This window comes from Panthera onca, chromosome A3 (assembly GCF_046562875.1).
Source record: "Panthera onca isolate mPanOnc1 chromosome A3, mPanOnc1 haplotype 2, whole genome shotgun sequence".
NCBI classification, from domain to species: domain Eukaryota; kingdom Metazoa; phylum Chordata; class Mammalia; order Carnivora; family Felidae; genus Panthera; species Panthera onca.
Window position 1 is genome coordinate 67,913,584 of NC_138341.1, and position 19,402 is coordinate 67,932,985.

The 19,402-nt window shown below is 35.8% G+C and overlaps 1 protein-coding gene across 7 annotated transcripts in view; it reads left to right on the forward strand.

The window, feature by feature from the left end:
* ASB3 (ankyrin repeat and SOCS box containing 3) overlaps positions 1–19,402 on the forward strand; it is a 114,551-nt gene that overhangs the window by 75,709 nt on the left and 19,440 nt on the right. For all 7 annotated transcript variants that reach the window (XM_078444471.2, XM_060606092.3, XM_060606068.3 and 4 more), the window contains 3 exons: positions 1,525–1,702; positions 3,896–4,093; positions 15,238–15,495. In XM_078444471.2, coding sequence (XP_078300597.1) covers positions 1,525–1,702; positions 3,896–4,093; positions 15,238–15,495 — 634 coding nt within the window. The remainder of the gene's footprint in view (positions 1–1,524; positions 1,703–3,895; positions 4,094–15,237; positions 15,496–19,402) is intronic.

Here is a 19,402-nt window from a genome sequence, read left to right on the forward strand (position 1 = left end):
CCCCTCCCCCGAATAGTTATGAACAGCAAATTGAAAAGGTGTGTAGGTATATTTATCATGTAGCTATATATGTTTCTAACTCCTTAAAATGATTTTCCTTTCAGTGAATTATCTGTCATTTTTCCAACTTTCTACCTGTAATCTTATAGGGACTGGTTCCTTATTCTTTTTGATTCTTTGAAATTGTCAATCAAAATGAAACTGCTTAAAAAGGAAAGTTAAGTAGATTTCTTTCTTGACTTAGTCTTTTCTTAATATATTTAGTGTTCCCTTCTTTCTGAGGTTGACAGTACGTGAAGCATCCACCTTGTTTAAGTCGAGAAGATTCTACTTATCTGGATGTGTTGAGTGTCCAGTTAGAATTTCTGAAATTCCATCAACCCTTTAACTTAGTATTTGTGTTTTGCAGAGTTTTTACCTGTCTCAGGGCTGTGATTTATTCAAGGTGCATTTATAGAACATCCATTCAAAGAAAAAAAAATTTTTTTCCCTTGTGATGAAGGTATTTCCACTGAGACATTAGAGAAATTTAAAAATTCTCATTGTCATGCAATAACACTATACTTAGCATATTTAACATGTTATCTGTCAATGAGAAAAATTGAGGGAAATTACCTATTTTTAAAACCTTCACCAAAAGTAAGGTCACTTTTTTACATCTTAATATATTGGCATTTAAGTAATTGATTAGTTTTGTTCTTTATTTTGTAATGTTTATTTTTGAGAGACAGAGAGAGAAGGAGCGCGTGCTGTCATGTGGGTGGGGGAGGGACAGTGGGAGGGAGGGAGAGAATCCCAAGCAGGTTTGAAGCAGGGGTCAAACCTACGAACCATGAGATCTAACTTGAGCCAAAGTCAGAAGTCCAGACGCTTAACCGACCTAGCCACCCAGGCGCCTCAGTTTTTGTTCTCTGAAAGTCTGCTCAGAAACCATTTAAGTAGACATTTTCTCTTTCATTATAAGGCTCTAAATGCAGTGGTCATGAAGGAAAAGGATATAATGAAAAGTATAGTTAACATTAGTTTTAAGGTATGGCCACAATGTATGTCATATCTGTGGGGATTTTTTTTTTTCATAAATCTTAGCGTGAATTGATTAATGGCATCTATAAAGTCTTATAACGTACGTTTTTCTTATCTTTTTCTGTAATAGTCAGATGTTATCCATTTTTGATGATTTGTATTTTCCACTTTTCAGTGATTACTTACTGGACCCACAGAGTGCTTGCTGGAGGACAGATTGGAATGAAATGAATCCTTCATTGCATAAGATTTTTGTTTTAGCTTAAAAATGAATTCTAAAATGTTAATCACTTGTTTTCTTGTTAACATAAAAGCAAAAACAATTTAAAATGATTACCAACAAGTTTGGAAAATCAGTATGTTTATACAATAGCGTCCACTGGGGTTGGAACTATTGTACTATAAAACCCTTTTAAGACAGCTGTTTTGAAATTTATGTTAATTATCATTTAAAAAAAAATAAATTAAGATTGCCTGTTACATGTTGTTATCCTCTATTAGGTGCAAATGTCAATTGTCAAGCATTGGATGAAGCTACTCCCTTGTTCATTGCTGCTCAGGAGGGCCACACAGAATGTGTAGAGCTTTTGCTGTCCAGTGGGGCAGATCCTGATCTTTACTGTAATGAGGATGATTGGCAGTTACCTATTCATGCAGCTGCACAAATGGGCCATACAGAGTAAGTAGTAAAACAGAAAATAAAAATAGTCTCGTAATTAAAAGGCGGCAAGGAATAAATCTTCTGAGCCTGTTCTTTTATCTTAGGCAAACTCCTTGGTATTTTCTCTACCAGCCTGCTGTATGATTAGAGCCACCCCCATATCTGTCCTCCGTGCCATCCCCAGCTCCTCTTAGCCTTACACTTTCCTAGTGTGAACAGAATGGCTGGAGATGGAGCCCTGGGGCATCCTCAGGGTATTAAGACTTTCCTCTAATTTCTCAAGCTGTGGCCATACTCTGCTGCTCTGCTCCGGTTTTATTCCAGGTGTCTTTAGTTAACAATTTGATGGCCTTATTCGATGTTTCCTGTTTGACCCCAGGAAACTTTTGAGTGTGTGACCCTTCTTGGGTCGAGTCTTTCCTTTGTGTGGGCTAAGGAGTTCTCCCCATCTTGAACCCTGTGACTGGACCTTCTCTTTAATCTCTAATCCAACTTGGTACTTTGCCTGCCCTACTTCTGTTACTCTTCTTCCTTAGTCAGAAGTTCTTATGAAATTTTTCTGGAGAAAGAGACTTAAAGAAAGTTGGAACTCCCTAAAATTAGGGGTTCCAGGAATCTTAGAAGAGAATAACCTGGTTATACCTCTGAGAATATGGCAGCCTGTCTTAACATAAATTGGCAATGAATAGTTTTAAAAAGTGTATGTTTAAACTCTTTAGAGTCATAATTTAAAATAGTGGTTTTGTAGTTGTTCATATTATTTTTTTATTTAAAAAAATTTTTTTAACGTTTATTTATTTTTGACAGAGAGAGAGAGAGAGAGAGAGAGAGAGAGAGAGAGAGAATGAGTGGGGGAGGGGCAGAGAGAGAGGGAGACCCAGAATTCGAAGCAGGCTCCAGTCTCTGAGCTGTCAGCACAGAACCTGACGCGGGGCCTGAGCTCATGGACTGCGAGATCATGACCTGAGCTGAAGTCGGACGCCCAACCACTGAGCCATCCAGGCGCCCCATGTAGTTGTTTGTATTATTTAATTTAAAAAGTAATAGTGAAATTGTCATTACTTTCATATGTTTACATAGTAGGAAAACATTCTGTCATTTGGTTATTATGCCACTAGGTGGCATGGTATTTTACTATTGTACCTTGTATAATTTTTTCCAATCCATTTTTAAAACACATTTATTGAGGGACATTAAAGTGATTCTTTATTTCAACAGAATACCTAGGTTTTAAGATTTGGTGTTTTTCTTAACTCTTTCTTGTTTATTTAAACAGAAGTCTTAGATACAATTCTACCATGAGCTTTAAATTGATACCAAAACCCTCTTGGGATTTGTCCTTATTTGTTCTCAATATTGGGAATTTTTTTGTTGTAATGATTTCCTCCATAGACCACTTCAATGTAACCCCTTCTGTGAATGTAAGTACTAAAGAAAAGTAGCTTTGGAGTAACCCTGCATTTCTTTTCCCAGAAAGAGGGGGGATTTCATGGCTGACCTTATCCCTACAGATTTATTTTTAATTTTAGAAAAGTAAACTGTTAATTTTTTTCCAGCTGTGAGTCTTGGAGGTAAGTTTACAAATAATCTAAGAACTTAGGTTTTAATGATTTTCTTTAGAACTTCCTCTACTTAGCAACCAGTTTCTTTATAAATCTGCCTCAGTGTTTAAAGAGCTCATATTCTTTTCAGAAAATAGAATATTTTAGCAGAAATTCTTATTCCTTCCTCATGAAAATACTATTCATTGCATGTCACTCATCCTCTTTAAAAATTCTTATTAATTAGGAAAATAAATTTTAGTTTGTACTTTAAGGAGGAAAATTATTTATTTTCTTGATATAAGTTTGTATCTGGTATAATGAAGTTTTAAATGATCAGATCCTAAAATACCTAATAGAAAATTTGAATTTGGGACAGTACGGTGATGATGGTGGCAAGGGAAATAATTAGTGAAAAAATAAGGATAACCTGTTACATATTTACTTATAGTAACATTACTTAATTCTGTTTCAGATATGTGTAAGGACCTTTGTATAAAGCAACAATAAGGGTAACATTTTATTATCCTGTAATAATCTAATGTAGGTAGAAGACAGAAAAAGACTTTAAATCAATCAAAGGGTGACTATTAAAATAAGTGCTATAGAAATGTTGACTGCACTCATGTACATATAAAACATGAAATGCCCTAAACTTGTGTGCTTACAGAATCTTGGAATTGTTAATACCACTTACCAACCGCGTTTGTGACACTGGGCCAGACAAAGTGAGCCCCGTTTACTCTGCAGTGTTCGGAGGGCATGAAGAGTGCCTAGAAATGTTACTCCAGCATGGCTACAGCCCAGATGCCCAGATGTGCCTCATCTTTGGGTTCAGCTCTCCCATGTGTATGGCTTTCCAAAAAGAGTATGTATATTTGCTATATTTTTATCCTTTTTTGCTACATGGAGATATATTTCCAAGTGATTTTCTTTTATGATGAAACTTGAAGCTAAATTGTTAACTTAGAAAGATATGAATAACCCTCTGTGATGTACGTCGTTCCATCAAAGTACAATAAAATGAGGTGATAATGTCAGATTTTTTTCTCTTCCCTTTTTGGACCTGGATCATATTTTTATTGTAGCAACTTTACAGAATACTTTCAGTGTATTAAAGTAAATGCAGGATTTCTCTGATAATACTTAGTTATCAAAATAATTCAAGAATTAAAACATTCATTTATATGATGGATAAGGTTTCAGGATTTAATGTGTAACATGATGACTATAGTTGATAAAACTGCATTGTATAGTTGAAGTTTACTAAGAGTAGAACTTAAATTCTCTCCCCCCACCCAAAAAAAAAAAAAAAAAGGTAAACATGTAATGTGATGGATGTGTTAATTTGATGGTAGGGGGAGGATTCCTTTCACAATGTGTATATATATGGAATTACTATGTTGCATACTTAAATATCTTACGATCTTATTTATCAGTTTTACTTTAGTAAAGCTGGGGAAGAAAAAAGAATTTAAGATGACTTTATCAAATAAGACATTGTTTTTCAGGTTATTTACCACTTGAAATTTATAAAACTTGTTATGAGCCTAAAAATGAAATATTAGTTTTGTAAATATTATTGTATTTTTAGTGAATTTAGTATGTGGCACTTCTCTATATAAGTCAGGGAAATTAAATTAAAAGATCTTAAAATATTTGTTTTGCTAATCTTCCATGATCTTCTGAGGTAGAATAAATGAAGAATTACTGCTGCTTTATTAGGTTCTGACCAGTACTTGTTGATAAGACTCCTAAGGTTTTAAAATAGTAAGAATAAGGCTATGTGTAAGAAAAAAACATACTGAATAATATCTAGGGTTGATCTAGTAATGGAATAAGTTGTGCAGATAGACACTCTTGTTTTTAATGACACAGAAGAGGTTGCTTGCATACCTCAAATTCCATTGGCTCTCTTGAATTCATGATTATGGACTCCTCTCCACAATTTAATTGAAACATCTATCAAAAATTTATTTATGAAGCTTTTCAGTCAGCCATTTTTTAACATTTGCTATGTAAAATAGAAGTTCATTTTATTTATTCTGAATGTAAGCTTCCGGGTTTATACTGTGGTCTGAATATTAGGGGTTTTGGTAAATCTGAGTATCTGGACCTGCCCTATGCATAACTTTCATGATTTCATAGTAGTTCGTTGTGTACCTCTCCAAGTTTTGTCTTTAAAACATGTCTAGTTTTTCTAAAGGAGGGCTGCATTGATGACTTTAGTTATTTCACTTATTTTTCTCTATATGTATCTAACTCTATTTTTTTATTAGGTCAGAATTGAACTTTAAAATTTTTTTTAATGTTTTCATTTCTTTTTGAGAGAGCATGAGAAAGAGAGCGTGCACACGAGTTGGGGAGAGGCACAGAGAGGGGGGTGGATGGAAGATCCAAGCAGGCTGTGCACTGACAGCAGTAAGCTCGATGTGGGGGAAATGACCTTTTAAAAAGATTATATCAGAACATAATGGTTTTGGATAGTTTTTATGTGTGCTTGTCCAATATAATGATAGTCTTTTCTGGCCTTCATTTTACCTTTTGGAGGAATAGCAGCTAAACTTATGCCTCATCAGCTTCTAAGTATAGTTTGAATTAAACCATATGACATAGTGCTAATGTTAACCCTCAAACACCTTAAAATTAATGTTTTTCTGGCCTGAGGAATCAGGAAGGTTGAACCCCATGGGAAAGACAGGGTGAGGGGAATTCTGGAGAAGAGAGAGCTGAAGGAAGGGTATCCTCTGATTCTCTGCATATGTCCTGAGTTCACCCCGCTCTTTGAATGACAGATAGACATTGTTGTAAACAAGATTTAAACTGTCACCCAAAGTCTCAGAGTAACCTCTGGGTGGCACATTTTGTGGGACCAGACCCAAAATAGCATAACAAAGTCTTTGAGAACTGAACTTCTACAGAACTGTGGTCTGTAGAAGGCAAAGCCAAATTGCAGTCTGTAACTAAGCAGGTCATATGCCTGCCAAAATAAACAAGCAAAAGTAAGGATTATAATACAACAATAGCATCACAATGTCTAGGATACAGTTTAAAATCTCTTGACATGTAAGTATACTATGACCAATTCTCAAGGGAAAGGAATGAACAGGCATCAAACTGGGATAATTTAGCTGTTGGAAATATAAAGGAATTGAAAGCAGCTATCATAGTGTAGTATTTAAGGTAAATACACTTGAAATAAATGGAAAGGTAGAAATTCTCAACTGAGAAATAAAAACTATGAGAGAAGAACCAACTGGACATTTTACAACTGGAAAATACAATATCTGAAATGAAAATTTCACTGCATGGGTTCCATAGCAGAATGGAAGAGGCAGAGGAAGGGGAAGGAGTCAGTTAATTTGAAGATAAACCAATAGAAATTATCCAAATGGAAGAAGAGAGAAAAAAGATTAGGTGAAGTAGAAAAGGACAGAGCCTCAGAGTCCTGGGGGATGACATCAACAGAGTGACATTAATGTCAGTAGAGTCCAGAAGGAGAGGAGAAAGAGATTGCTGTAGAAAAATTATGTGAACTAATAATGGCCAAAAGTATCCCAATATTGGATCAAGGTATGCATTTTTAGATTTAGAAAGTTTAGTAAACTGATACAGGAGAAAGCCAAAAGAAAAAAAAAAAAGAGCATGCTCAAAAAACAATTGAACTGCTGAAAACTAAAAGTGAAGAAGCATCAGAATGATGTATAGTGGTACTTGATCACAGACATGAACTAACATCCTTTGTTTTTGCTACTTTTGGAAATTTTGCTCTGTGAAGTGGCCCTATAGGCCACAATTGAAATCTGGTTTTGTGGCTTTAAAAAAGGGCTTATCAGCTTTTTTTAACCCCCGTATGGGAACTTGTAATTGAACCAAATGTATTCTTAATTAGTAAGGTAGTTTTTTTCAGTGAGAAAAGTCATTGGAAGGTATTACTTGTTAGTCTATAGGGAAAAAGCTATACCATCAAAATACCTGTTTTATAAGGGTGCATTCTCCTAGTCTTTCTAATTGACTTTTCATTTGTTTGCCTGCAACCCATGGCAATAGACTTAATTGCCGTAAAGATGTTGAGACATCTTTGCCACTATTACCTACTTTGTGGAGAATTTAATTGAAGGGGAAGCCTTTCCCAAGGGACTAAATCTGAAAGATGGTAGCCTCATAATCACCTATGCTTGCATTTAATGTGTGTATATAAAGGAGTTGACCTGAGTATAGTACATTGCACAATTTTTGGCACATAGTAAAAAAAAATACCATGGTTAATTTCTTCTCCTTGCCATCCTCCATTTAGCTAGAAGACGATATCAATTAAATTTTAATATCTATACTACATTTATATTAGCTAATTAACATCTGTTAGTTTGCATGTCAGTCACTGTACATGTAATGTGAGTATCACTTGATTATTTTGGAACTCCATATAGAACTTTGCTGATCATGCAAGAAAACTGTCATTCTCACAGTAGGTTTTGTTTTAGTATATCAAGAGGACAGCATAGCCATCTAGGAAAAAAAATCAAAATTGAAAAATGTGTTAAGTTGTGGTTATTTCTTTCAATAAGTATGCATCTTAAAATTTGGATTCTTGGGGGCATCTGGCTGGCTCAGTTGTAAGAGCATGCTACTCTTGATCTTGGAGCTGTGAGTTTGAGCCCCATGTTGGGTGTAACGATTACTTAAAAATAAAATCTTCAAAAAAATTGGATTCTCTGTAGTCACACACCTAAAATTAATTAAATTAATTAGAATTACCATTTAAAAAGCAAGGATAGTTGAATATAGTTTTTATTTAAAATAACTATTATGTGCTTTTGTTCTATATTGAAGCTATGAACTTCCTTTATCCTATTGATCAACTATTAATAAGAACTTGAGTTTTGGTCGCAAAAATGGTAGCAGAGAGCTTGAAAGACTATATTTAGTGAAATTAATTATTATTAGATATTCAAGTTTTCAGAGATTGGTTAAAAGGTAAGTTTAGTGGCATAAGTTTTGAAATTTTATTTTTATAGTAGCCATATGTTTTTATAATAATGTTAGTTTGGTATAAAATCAAAAGATTTACTCAACACTGACTTTAGTAATAATGAGTCAGAAACTTGTTTTCACATGTGTGTGTTTGACATACGGAAATTTAGTATTTGTGGCCCTTCTTGCACTATTGGCCTGTTGTGCTTTTAGTAAGCTTTTGTCTCCTTTTGCAAATAGTACAATGAACATGGAAAGGTGGTGAAAATAATAAATACAAATTATGGCTCTGGGTTTTATGTTTTCCCTTCTTTATGGTTTTATTCAGCCAAGTTAACTTTTCAGCTCAGGATTCCGAGACATTTTTGTTCTGTCTCCCCTTGAGACGGTGAGCTTCCGCAGTGATCTTTAACTCTCCTCACCACTATGAGGCATGATGGAAAGGTGTCTCCTGCACCACTGTACAAAAGCAGTCCTTGTCCTTTTGGGCTAAAAAGTTAACAGCTGCAGTGACATGAAAGCCAGTCTTTCAAGAGCATAGCTAAGTAGTTCAATACAAATGAGAAAATACAAGAAAAAGACTCTTTTAACTGGAATGGGTAAAGGAGGAGGGAAGCTGAGAAATTTCAGGACAGTTTGAACACGTGTTAATGCCTTTTGTATATGACTGTAAAACATGACCATGGCTTAACTGACCTGATTTTGTCTTTCTTTTTTTTTAAATTTTTTTTTTTTTTAACGTTTATTTATTTTTGAGACAGAGAGACAGAGCATGAACAGGGGAGGGGCAGAGAGAGAGGGAGACACAGAATCTGAAACAGGCTCCAGGCTCTGAGCTGTCAGCACAGAGCCCGACACGGGGCTTGAACTCACGGACCATGAGATCATGACCTGAGCCGAAGTTGGACGCTTAACCGACCGAGCCACCCAGGCGCCCCTGATTTTGTCTTTCTAATTGATGCTGATTATTGTTATCCCATTAGTTTTATAGAAATTGTGTCCATTCTCATCATCATATCACACATGGGTACATCAGGCAGGACCTAATATCTTCATTTTGTTTTCAGCTGATGGCTGAAACTTACTATATGACCTTTTGACAATTCAGCTAATAAGTTGGTTAGATGTTTTGTTGGCTAATTGGACATAAAATGCTGAACATGTTTGCCTGTTTCTATTTCCTTAAAATAAGTCTTGTTAACATGTTGAATTTCCTTTCATTGTACTCCTGTCATCAGGGCACTACTTCTGTACACATTTTTCAATTTCAAAGAGCAGAATGATGGAAAAGGTACAACCCTAAAAATAAGGCCTAGACGTTTTGTTTTGTTTTGTTTTTTTAGTTCTGTTGATTTTTATTGTCTATACAATGTGCAGTCTCTTAAGGTGGCATAGTTATTTCTTGATATTTGTGTTAAATAGGATGGACTATTTCTTTTTAATCTCTATGCTCTTCCAGAGTTTTTCCAATTCTTCATCAGGGCTTGAGAGAGAATTTAAGTGTTAAGGGAATTATGTGCATATGTCCATGTAATTTATATTTTAACCTAAGTTTATGTAAACCTTAGGGCCAATTGTTGCTCAATGATATGTGGTAATCAAAGTCATAGCATGGAAGGTGCCTGTGTTTCTGGAGCTTATACACCTACTTAAGAGGTTTTCTACAAGCTCAGGGCATGCTGATAAAGTTTTATGATCATCTACTTCACTTTGTGTTTCTTATTTACCATATAAATGGTAGTTTTGTTAGAAAAGGGTCTGTAATGTAGTACTAAGCAGTCACATAAGCTTTTAGGAGGGCTCTTGTCCTGACACAAGGGTGAGAAGTTTAGACCTGGGTTTTCCAAAGTGTGTTTTGTACAGTACTATTTCTATAGATCATTAGATATTGCATAGGACACAGGGGGTTTCCAGACACACAAGTTTGGGAAACAAAGGGGTAAGCAATGTTAAGTAAGTTTTTTTCCGTGAAAGTCTTCTAATATTTTTTCTTATGGTGATGTCTGTGAAGTCCTAAAGAAAGGAGGGAATCTACACAAGTTTGAAACAGGACAACCTTATGTTTACTATAAATATACCTTTGTTCCTGTGTTTATAGACTTTTTGGGCATTTTAAACTCTCTTTATTATGCTTTTTTCAGATTAATGATTGGACCTGTTTAAAAAAATTTAACTGAGTAAATTTGAAGATCTTTTTAAAAAAAGTTGTTTTTTTGTTTTTTTGTTTTTGTTTTTTTTTAGAGACAGAGAGCTGGGGAGGGGCAGAGAGAGAGGGAGACAGTAAATCTCAAGCAGGTTCTGTGCTGCCAGCTCAGAGGCCAACGCAGGGCCAAAATCAAGAGTCGGAAACTTAACCAACAGAGCCACCCAGGCGCCCCATATTTGAAGATCTTAATTGGCTTTATTAAACAATTCACGAATCGGGTAGCATCCCATCTAGCAAGGAGAAATCTCCCCTGAGCTAGATAAAAGAAAGGTTTTTAAAGGCAGCTGGAGGGCATAAAAAGAGGAGACAGGAATTTATTAGCAAGTAATACATTGTTTAGGCAAGGTTGCCCTCTTAAGGAGATGGAAGGGGCCCATCAGTAAATTTCCTAATATTGACCAGGAAATTCCGTGTTGACTGGTTAAGTCATATTCCTTAGGGAGTTTAAACTGCACTTATGTTAGGTCTTAAGCCTTGGTTTACTGACTCAGGGCCTTAACCCGGGTGATGCCATGTGGGGCCTGTGATTTTCTCACTTAACAGACCTATTTCTTTAATTTTAAAGATATTTCTTCTGAAATGTAGCCGGAGGTTGAAGAAGACATTTTTGGTGTTTACTTTGAAAATGTAGGGGCGCCTGGGTAGCTCAGTCGGTTAAGCGTCCGACTTCGGCTCAGGTCATGATCTTGTGGTCCGTGGGTTCGAGCCCCGCGTCGGGCTCTGTGCTGACAGCTCAGAGCCTGGAGCCTGTTTTAGATTCTGTGTCTCCCTCTTTCTCTGACCCTCCCCTGTTCATGCTCTCTCTCTCTCTGTCTCAAAAATAAATAAACATTAAAAAAAAAAAAAAAGAAAATGTAACTAGCATACTTTTATGTATTTATTTTCTAGCATACTTTAAAAAAATAAGTTCATCCTATAGTTCTTTCTTTCCTGGCTCCACTGTGGGAGCCATTGGAAACATTGGGGTTCAGAGCCAATGGCCAAGAAAGAATTCTTGAGACATCTTCTTCTGCCCGCTGGTACTATCCCCATACTACAATAAAAGCCACCTTTAATTGCACCAAAACGCCGCAAGAATTCTTTCTTGGCTGTCAGCTCTGAACTCCAATATTTTCGCATCATAGAGTATATAGAGTTTCTCAAATATTTTCAATATGGAGCCTTTGTCATATAGATCATTTCCAGGATTTAGTGGTCCATGGAATATACTTTGGGAAACAGGTATGGGCTTAAAATATTCCCCAATTTCATTTAACTATTTTATTAAGTGTTCAGTTTTCGTAATAGTTGGAGGAGACATATTTCATGTATTTGCCATGCCATATTCACCGGTTAGATTTTGGTGTGGAATTATGCCAATTCTGCTAGTTATTAGCTTTGTGTCTAAGCTTCAGTTTTGTATCTAGACTACAGATAATAATAGAACTTAACTTCTTAGGGTTGTTGTGAGGATTATGGCAAATCTTCCACATAGCACATTTAGCACACTGGCTGGTACTGAATAAATACTCACTAAAATTTGTTATTATAAGGAATTGTGTGTGCAAATGTTCCTGCCACATTTTAGAGATGGATGGTTTCTCTTTTGGCCTTGTTTCTCAAGGTGCTATAAGGTGCTATAATATAGCTAGGTGCTATATTGAAATTTTAATAGGAAAGCCACTAATTGTTTTGTAGGTTTTTTTCTAAACAGAAAATGGCTAGAGAAGCCATCTGTAGCACTTAATCTAGTAGCTTGCATTTAGGGCTTTCATTTACCTTTGTATTCTGTAGCAAAAATATGTTTCTTTAAGAGCTAAATCATTAAGAGCTAAAGTATCTGTGGTTAGGCTATTGATGGTTTCAAAGCTTTTGAGGGAAGAGTTCAACCAGTCCCTGAATTGCACATGTAAACACTCATGCCTCGAAAATTGCCAGGCTTCTGGAGAATTATACATCCCATTTGTAGTGAGGCAGTTTCTTTACCTGCATATATTGGAACTTGTTCAACAGTCCATGTGTATAGTGGAATCAGCAAGTAATAACTGCAGGCAAAATAACGAGAGCCTAGTCAAACGAGGTCGAGGTGGTTGAAATAAATTGGTGATAACTGTTTAAAACCGTCAGTCAGAAGTATATCCTTTAGCATTTCTTGTAGTGCAAGACTGTTGGCGACAAATCTGTCAGGTTTCCTGTATCTGAAAAGAACTAGAGCAAAAAATACATACATACAGGACTGTTTTCAAGAACAATGATATGAATGATGGACTTCTTATCAGGAACAAATAACAAGATGGTAGACAGGCAAAAAAGTTTTTAATTTTTATAAAGAAATTTTGGAATTATTAATTTGTCTTTTCTAATTGCTGTGTAAATAACTAAAAGTAAAGCAAATGCCATTTAAGGTTTTAACTAAAGAAAAGCACAAATTGGAGATTAAACAGCATAGATTTATGAAAATATGCAGGGGTTAGGTGACATTTTACTTATGTATTTGTTTTTTTAACTGCTTTTAAAACCTCATTTCAAGTTCTAGACATTAAGTCCTTAGAAGGAGTTAGTTTCATATAACAGTGGTTTAAACATTTTATACTTGTTTTATCAATAATTTTTATGCCTCTTATTTACTCAGGTTCTATGATACTGTGATTAATGAAATATTATTTAATTATAGTTTAAAATAGGATTAATGCCAATTTCAAAGGGAGAATAATTTTATTACATATTTTCTTTCACAGTTGTATACATAATGAACATACATGTTTACTAAGTTTTGTTACAATTATAGCATAAACAATTTAAAATTTTTTTTAATGTTTTTTATTTATTTTTGAGAGAGAAAGAGAGCAGGGGAGGGATAGAGAGACAGGGAGAGACAGAACCTGAAGCAGGCTCCAGACTCTGAGCTATCAGCCCAGAACCCAACGCAGGGCGAACCCATGAACCACAAGATCATGACCTGAGCTGAAGTTGAACGCTTAACTGACTGAGCCATCCAGGTGCCCCAACATAAATAGTTTTTAAAATGTGGTCTCAAAACCACCATGATTGCAGTTTTTGATGACCATATCATATTTTGTACTTATTTGCTCCTCGTTAAACGTTTAGGTAATTTTCTTTTAAAAGTCCATTATAGAAAAAATAAGTCTGTTGTAGATAATACTGTCGTTAATATATTTTGCCAATAGGATATAATTTCTTTTTTATTTTGTCTTGGATAAATTCCTAAGATATGTATTTATTCTATTCTATTCTATTTGGTTTTTTGTTTCTTTATTATTTAACTTGGCTCCACACCCAGCATGGGGCTTGAACTCATGACCCTGAGATTTCAAGAGTTTCATGCTCTACCTACTGAGCCAGCCAGGCACACTATGCTGTTTTACTTTACATAAAATTTTATTTTACAGATACATGTACGGTGCTAGTGTTGTGTGCCAGAAAGTTTATGCAATTTGTTCAGAATCCCATAGCTACTAAGTAGCTGAACAGGCTGGCTCCAGAGTTTGTGCCCCTATAACTTGCCGTGATATCTCTTTGATACATCTTGCCAATTAGCTCTCTTGGAAAAGGATTACACTTATTTTCATTCAGTTTTACCACAATTTATCAGTCTTGGATGATACATTTAAAAAAAAAACCAATTTAATAGGTATAAAATGATATATATATATATATATTTTTTTTTTTTTTTTTAACGTTTATTTATTTTTGAGACAGAGAGAGACAGAGCATGAGCGGGGGAGGGTCAGAGAGAGGGAGACACAGAATCTGAAACAGGCTCCAGGCTCTGAGCTGTCAGCACAGAGCCCGAAGCGGGACTTGAACTCACGGACTGCGAGATCATGACCTGAGCCGAAGTCAGCCACTTAACCGACTGAGCCACCCAGGCGCCCCAGATATATATATTTTTCAAAATTTGCTTATTTTTGAAAGAGAGAGAACCTGAGCAGGGAAGGTACAGAAAGAGAAGGGGACAGAGGATCTGAAGTAGGCTCTGTCTCACAGGGTCTCTCCTGTCCCCAGTGCAGGGCTCAAACTCCTGAACTGTGAGATCATGACCTGAGCTGAAGTTGGATGTTCAACCGACTGAGCCACTCCAATGCTCCTAAAATGATACACTTTTATTCTGTAGAAGTACTTGATAGAGAAGATTAATTTAAAGATATAAAACGAAGTTAAATTTTTGTTCGTAAAAAAGCTTTCCTTGTTTTTACCATTATTAATTTAAAAGTAAAAGGGAAATTGACTAAGGCTATTGCTAAAGGAAATGGTATATTGGAAATTCCTAGAATGAGTTTTCTGTCTTTAGGGACTGATGACATTGTTTATGAACTTGGCTTAGTAAATATTTTGTTGTAGATACTTAATTGTACAAAAATATCACAATTTGAGAAGAGTTTTCTGTTTGTCAATGGTAACTTTTAAATTATCTACTTAAGATGAATTTTTAAAATTCTAAGGACACTGCCTGTTCATAGCTGAAAATTAAAAACCATGCAGGAGAGTGTAAATTAAAAAGTAGAATACTCCCTTTCCCCTAGTTCTCTAGTCCCAGTTCACTAGATATGTGAAGGGACTACAGATGAGAGCCCCCCAAAATGTATCACTTTGGCGTTAAGATTATTTTGAGTTAAAAGTAATAAAAACCCAACAGAGGCAGGAGAAGCTCTCTGCCTCCCCCAGTGACTGCCTAACTTTACATGGGAAACAAGAGCCTACAACAACAGGAAGAGAGCTATTAGACTATTAACTATTTGCAAGAATGTTTTTCATATGAAAGTCTAACTTGTCTTCTTTTTTCTTCTCTTTCTTTCTTTCTTTCTTTCTTTCTTTCTTTCTTTCTGCTGGAGCTGCGAGTTTTTTGGAATTGTGAATATACTTTTGAAATATGGAGCCCAGCTTAATGAACTTCACCTGGCATACTGCCTGAAGTATGAGAAATTTTTAGTATTTCGCTACTTTTTGAAGAAAGGTTGTCCATTGGCACCATGGAACCATATTTCTGAATTTATAAGTCATGCAATTAAAGCACAGACAACATATAAGGAATGGCTGCCATCTCTCCTGCTTGCTGGCTTTGACCCACTGAATCTACTCTGCAGTTCATGGTAAGAAGTCCTACCATAGTGAAGCTTTGGAAAAAAGCTTTTCCTTTTGGAATGAATATACTACCTTCAGTTTCTCCCAATTTCTTAAGATTCCCATTTGGGAGGAGAGAGAGAGAGAGAGAGAGAGAGAGAGAGAGAGAGAGAGAGAGAATGAGAATGTGTGCGTGTGTTTTGGTGTGATGGCTAGGTTGGGGTGAAGGAGTTGGGGGGCTACTAATAGATTGAATGTAAGAGTCCTGGAAAAGGTAAGAGGTGGAAGGGATTAGAAATGGATGAATGCCAATGAATTCTTTGGACGGGGGCTATTTCTTCTACTTAGGCCATCTCTCATGCTCTTATGCCTGTGACAAAATGGTTGTAGCTGCTTTGGAGATTTCTGTTATCCTTTCATCTACCAGAGGGAATACTCTTGTCCTGTAGCATCTTGTGTATTTGAACTTTGTCTCCTTTAATGTAAATACTGATTTCTGCAGTAGCTGATAATATATGAAAGTTGACTCAGGGTTTTTCTTGGATGAGAAGAGAAAACTGTTTCTTCCAGCCTTTAGCTTTTACAAAAGTTGTTTGTATCTAGGTGGAGCTGAGAAGGTGATTGTAGCAATGAAATAACTCTGTTGGCCTGTAATTCAAGTCAAATGAGAAAATAGAATAAGTCTCCAGGAAAATAGAGGACATGGGTATTGTATAAAATTCCAATGAAACATCTCAATGTCCTCATTTTTGTGCCTTGAAAGTCATCATTCACTAAAATAATGTTTAGACAAATACTAAATTTTGCATTTCAGCAGAAAGTTGCTTTGATATCTTATTAAATTGGGGTTTTTCTTTGGAAAACAGGTCTTCTTTGTGGTTCATGCAGGGAACAGTAGTGTTCCCTACTTGTACATTGTTTGCATTTCTGGAGACTCCCGTCTTTCACTCGGTGGCTTCTCTGTCTGCATGTGGTGAACAGGTCTCTATCTGGCAGATCTCACCGACTCACCTTTTTATGACATCTGTCAATATATAGAATTCAGGAATTTTTACTAAGTAGAGGTTTTATGCTTCGGCCTGTCATCCCTTTTGATACCAAGTGTTTTACATAATGAGGTTTGTAAGGAAAAAGTGCTTTCTGGGAGGTTGTTTGAGGAACATAGAAGTAAAGGCAAAGTTCAGGTACACATTCCGATTCCCAGTTTACTTTTTGTTTATAGCTTACAAGTTGAGTGCCTGGTTGTATTTACTCCTTTTCCCAGCAGCTGATTAATATCCAGTTGTCTGTCAGATACTCATTGTTGGAATTCTCTCTATACCTTTTCAATACAATTTCACAAAAATCCATTGTATTTTTTAAATAATTGAATGAAATATAAAGATTATTGACAATTCATTGAGAAATCACTGATTTTTAAAAATTCTTATTTATTTTTTATTTTAGAGAGTGTGCAAGCTGGGGAGAGAGGCAGAGGCAGAGAAAGAGAGAATCTTAAGTAGGCTCCATGCTGAGCATGGAGCCTGATGCAGGGCTTGATCCCCCGACCCTGAGATCATGACCTGAGTGGAAATCAAGAGTAGGATAGTCAATCGACCGAGGCACCCAGGTGCCCTGAGAAATCACTGATTTTTAAAAGTTATTCATATATGCATATTTGTGTTAAATCTCCTTTATATGTGCGTGCGTGCGTGTGTGTGTGTGTGTGTGTGTATGTGCACATGCGCAGACACACAAACCACTAAGATAGAAACACTTGCTAAGGAATGCTGTATCTAGCTATTAACAAAGTTATTTAAGTGTTCTTAACTATTAGCTTACTGAATTTTGTGGTTGTGTCAGGCTCCTGACAGCTAGCCGCAGTTGCCTCTCACTATTCTAAGATTCACTCCCCAACTGCTGCTATAAATTCAGTCCAGCACGTGGGGCAGCTGTGGACAGCCCTGACAGTGTGTCCTTAGGGCACCTCCCCTCTTCTCAGCAGTATTCTTTGTGTTCTTCCTCTGAAGGTACTGACTCTGTAGTACTTGTCTGTTACTTTTAGCCTTCATACTCCCTTGTGGTTTCTAGTTTCTTTCTTTAACCAACACTTAGAATATGGCCTGACACAAGTAAGCACTATTTTAAGTTCTTTACTGTATTAATTCATTTAATATAAAATACAGTGGATACTATTTTCCTTATTTTGCAGAGAAGCAAATTGAGGCCCAGAGTGTTTAGCATGCTTGCTCAAGCTGACACAGCTAGTAATTTACTAGTACTAGAGTTTATCCTGTAATGTGGCTGTCCTGTAGTGTGGCTCAAGTTTGTCTTTCTAACCATTGTGCTATCCTGCCTTTGCCCTGTGTGTCCATATGGATACTGTAGTTACATCACTGAATTTCAAGTTCCTTAATCCCTTGCGTAACCTAGGGGATGTATATGTGCCAGCTTTTCTTGCTCCTTCTTACTCATAAATTAGCAAGTACCTATAGGGGGAAAAATTAAATGTTGCCTCTTTTCCTTTCCTCCTCAGCCAACTTCCTAGAGGGCTGGGAGAGGGAATTACTTAAGTTAATTCTCCCAGAAGGATTTGTAAAATACACTCTTCCATCCCCAGTCCGGATACAGGACCCTCCCCCTCCCCATGTGAATAGGCCATGTAAGAATTTTTCTGTTGTATTTGTTGATATCTCTCTGTGTGCTATATATATTGAATGTGTTGGGCTAGAAAAGAGTTGAGAAACAGTACACTACAAATTATTTTGAAGTAAATTGTAAAACTTTCAACTGTCTGGAGGGAGAATGCCAGTTATATATATGTTACTCCAAAGGAGTAACTTCAGTCACTTTATATTCATTAGAAAAATACAATGGAAAATTTCACTTTAGCAATGAAAATGCTTAACATGGTCAAATTTTTGTTCACTGATCTTTTATTGAGTGGATAAAGCTACTGTTTATGCTGAATATGATAAATGTTTTGCTTTCTTTGATCAAATTTACATTCAAAGAGCTGTTTCAAGAAAAATTCTCCCATAAAAATTCCAGTATGTTGTTAAAGTGGATTTTGGTTGTATCTTATTTATATCACATGTAAGTCTGTTGCTTAATCTTTGTCATGTAAATTATAAATGTCTTTCCTAGTATTGCTTGCCTTAAACAGTTTTAAAAATGTATCTCACTGAATAATTGCCTGTCACAATATAATCTACAGAGTTGAAATATTTTTTCAACTTTGAATGCAAGACTAGGTCCCCTCCCTACCCTTGCCCAAATGTAATGGGTGAATAATAGGAAGTAAATGTCATCTGTGCATTTAGTTGATTAACTGTCACTCGTTTATGATTGTACAACTGCTTTGTACAATGTAATGGTCAATGTAGTACACTAACAATACATTTTTAGTGGCATTATCAGCATTGGTAGAATCAACTCACCATTATATTAACTAAAGCTGTATAAACAGATTTATTTCTCGTGTGTGTGTTTAGATAACTGCATAAAAATGACTTTTTGTTTGGTCATAGTGAGACTTAAAGCACACTTAAGCAGAAAAATGAAATCATTAAAAAAGAAATAAGGAGCCAGAATTAAGTAACCTTTGTTGTGGGGTACTAGCAAGTTAAGGAGATTGTTTGCCTTTGAGTATATTGTACCATTTAATGTATTCTCAGTATTTCTTGATAAGTTGTGATTTTACTGAGAGCTTCCTAAGACATAAAATGTTTTCCCAAAGCATTTTGTGCTACACTTCTTTCTTATGTATGCTTGCATATTGGAGAATTAAGAATTGGGGAAATGATTTTCATACTCCCTAGTCCTTCATTTCAAGGACACTTTGACTCTGAATTACAAAATATAAGTTGTCTTTGAGATGACAAGTTGAGAGTATTATTCAGTTTCTTTCCTTTCCTTCTATTTTTTCCCCTTTTTTTAGTTCTTGCTCAGTAACAT